General features: G+C 45.6%; 1 protein-coding gene across 1 annotated transcript; it reads right to left on the bottom strand.

Moving 5' to 3' along the window:
• Window positions 1–1,699: 1,699 nt before the first annotated feature.
• LOC137324824 (angiomotin-like) lies at window positions 1,700–2,425 on the bottom strand. The gene is made up of 2 exons (XM_067989550.1): window positions 2,246–2,425; window positions 1,700–2,128 (listed from the first exon to the last, which is right to left on the bottom strand). Exons 1-2 carry the CDS (start codon window positions 2,423–2,425, stop codon window positions 1,700–1,702), a joined length of 609 nt encoding a protein of 202 aa, XP_067845651.1.
• Window positions 2,426–2,758: the final 333 nt, after the last annotated feature.

Below are 2,758 nucleotides of genomic sequence, written 5' to 3'. Positions count from 1 at the left end.
TGAATCCTCTCTCATATAGATCTGTCTGTCTGCTGACTACCTGTGCATTCACTGCTCTGACCTGATTAATTTCTCAAAGCACATTCTAGTCAGTCATAGTTTTTATCAGTAGGTCTTCAGTAAACTGCTGAATTATCACAAAGTATAGGTTTCCATTTAAAAGCACAAACTATTCTTACTGTATTAGACATACCTCCACCTCAGAACAATGGAAGAAGTCTGAAGTTTTTTTTAAAAATATAATATTTTGATTATTCTCCTTTGATAGAATCAGTTTCTGGCTTGAAATCTTTGTGACTACAATAGCACTTCTGTACCAAAATAAACTCGCAAGTCTTTTATTCATAAAATATTGTGAGTTAAATCAGCACTGTACAATTTACAGAGAAAATTGCAAATTCTAGCTGATAGAAAAAGCACATTGTGAATGTTGGAAAGCACAGTCAATAAAGATAAGCCTTTCTTTTTTTTGATAAGGTTGTGTGGTGCCTGATGTACAAAGTTGCTACTGTGGCTCTGTGTTTCTACGCCACATGGTCATTCCAGGCTGCAACAGGTGACATCAGCAACATCACTCGGTATGCTGTCCACTTCTGCATCTGGGTTGTCACTGAGGCTCTCTACTCCAGGAGGAACAACATTATCTCCTTCCCTATAGAGCAAGCGAAGCCTAAGGAAAGAGCTAAAAGCTTCGCCTGCATTGTAGGCTTCCCACAAGTGCAAGGACTGCACCCACTTCTCCTTGCCTTCTCCGCATCAAGACCCGGGCGTGTATGTCAACAGGAAGGGATTTGACTGCCCCAATGAGCAGCTGGTGTGTGTGACGACAAGCAGCACATAATTCAGGTCTGTGTCTGGTTTCCTGGCAGTAGTCATAATGTCTTCATCCTGTGCCAGTCCTGTGCAGTACTGAGGGGGTATTGCACTGTCGGAGGTGCTGTCTTTCAGATGAGACTTTAAACTGAGGCCCTGTCTGCCCTTTCAGGTGGACGGAAAAGATCCCATGGCACTATTTCAAAGAAGAGCAGGGGAGTTCTCCCAGTGTCACGGCCAATATTCATCCCTCAACCAACATCACTAGAACAGATTATCTGGTCATTACCTCATTATTGTTTGTGGGATCTTGCTGTGTGAAAATTGGCTGCCTCATTTCCTACATTACAACAGTGACTACATTTCAAAAGAGCTTCATTGGCTGTAAAATGCTTTGGGACATCCTGAGGTTGTGAAATGTGCTATTTAAATGGAGGTTCTTTCTTTTATTTCTTTACTTCTATCAGTGCTTGGATTGCCCTGTCTCCACACCTTCTTTGTTTTCTTTAGCTTTTCAGTGACAGAAAGCAAGAAGAAAAAATTGCAAATCTGACAATCGACAGGCTGTGAAAAGAGAAAGAGAGAAAAATATAGCAAAAGAGAGACAGAAAAGAAAAAAGAAAAAGACAGTGGAAAGTAGATAATAAAGAGAAGCAATGAATACATTAAGGTCACTTGCCTACCTCCCATGGCCCATGAGTCCGACACAATGTGCTGCCCGTAGTACAAGGTAGAGGACCTAGTGGAAATACAACTTCATATCTGGGATTTTACAGCTCTGCCTACACCTGGAGCATGAAGTAGTGCATATTGTACCACTGATTGGGGCTGATATCTGTCCTGGGCGGTAGTGAATTGGGAATGTGCAAAACAGCCTGCTAACTTGCTATGAGCCATTTTGCACTACTGGAGTGACCGTGGCCATGACTACTGCTGGAGTGACCATGGCCATGGCTACTGCTAGAGTGACCGTGGCCATGGCTACTGCTGGAGTGACCGTGGCCATGGCTACTGCTGGAGTGACCGTGGCCATGGCTACTGCTAGAGTGACCGTGGCCATGGCTACTGCTGGAGTGACCGTGGCCATGGCTACTGCTGGAGTGACCGTGGCCATGGCTACTGCTAGAGTGACCGTGGCCATGGCTACTGCTGGAGTGACCGTGGCCATGGCTACTGCTGGAGTGACTGTGGCCATGGCTACTGCTGGAGTGACTGTGGCCATGGCTACTGCTAGAGTGACCATGGCCATGGCTACTGCTGGAGTGACTGTGGCCATGGCTACTGCTGGAGTGACCGTGGCCATGGCTACTGATGTCTGGGTGAGAATATGGGGGTGAAATTCAACCTGGGCGGTAGTGCAAAACAGCCTGCTAACTTGCTATGAGCCATTTTGCACTACCGCCCAGGTTGAATTTCACCCCCATAGTCTCACCCAGACATCAGTAGCCATGGCCACGGTCACTCCAGCAGTAGCCATGGCCATGGTCACTCTAGCAGTAGCCATGGCCACGGTCACTCCAGCAGTAGCCATGGCCACGGTCACTCCAGCAGTAGCCATGGCCACGGTCACTCCAGCAGTAGCCATGGCCACGGTCACTCCAGCAGTAGCCATGGCCACGGTCACTCCAGCAGTAATGTAGAAAATATTCAATTTCAGGCACTTGCTGCATTAAAGGATAACTGCAGGAAAATTGGAGGTAAAGTTTAAATTGTATCAGTGAATGATGAAAAAGGATCTGGTCAATGCAACTAAATTCTCTCTGTCTTTGGTTCCAGGTGACAGGGAGCCTTATCCCTCTGATAAAGTGAGCTTGTTAAAATTCCTGGAGATTGTCAAAGGCTCTTGTCAGACTGATGAGCACGCTTGTTAGGAATCTGAGAAACAATCAAAAGGAGATTTATTCTTTTTAATATATTCAAGTTAAACTCTTGAATTCAGAAAAGG

Source organism: Heptranchias perlo, chromosome 8 (genome assembly GCF_035084215.1).
Source record: "Heptranchias perlo isolate sHepPer1 chromosome 8, sHepPer1.hap1, whole genome shotgun sequence".
NCBI classification, from domain to species: domain Eukaryota; kingdom Metazoa; phylum Chordata; class Chondrichthyes; order Hexanchiformes; family Hexanchidae; genus Heptranchias; species Heptranchias perlo.
This window is presented reverse-complemented; position numbering and strand designations above follow the sequence as displayed.

Coding starts and splice junctions, on each gene's coding strand:
- LOC137324824 (XM_067989550.1), bottom strand. CDS start 2,425: ATGGCTACTGCTGGAGTGACCGTGGCCATGGCTACTGCTGGAGTGACC. Junction 2,129..2,245: donor CCATGGCTACTGATGTCTGG/GTGAGACTATGG, acceptor ATTCTCACCCAG/ACATCAGTAGCCATGGCCAC.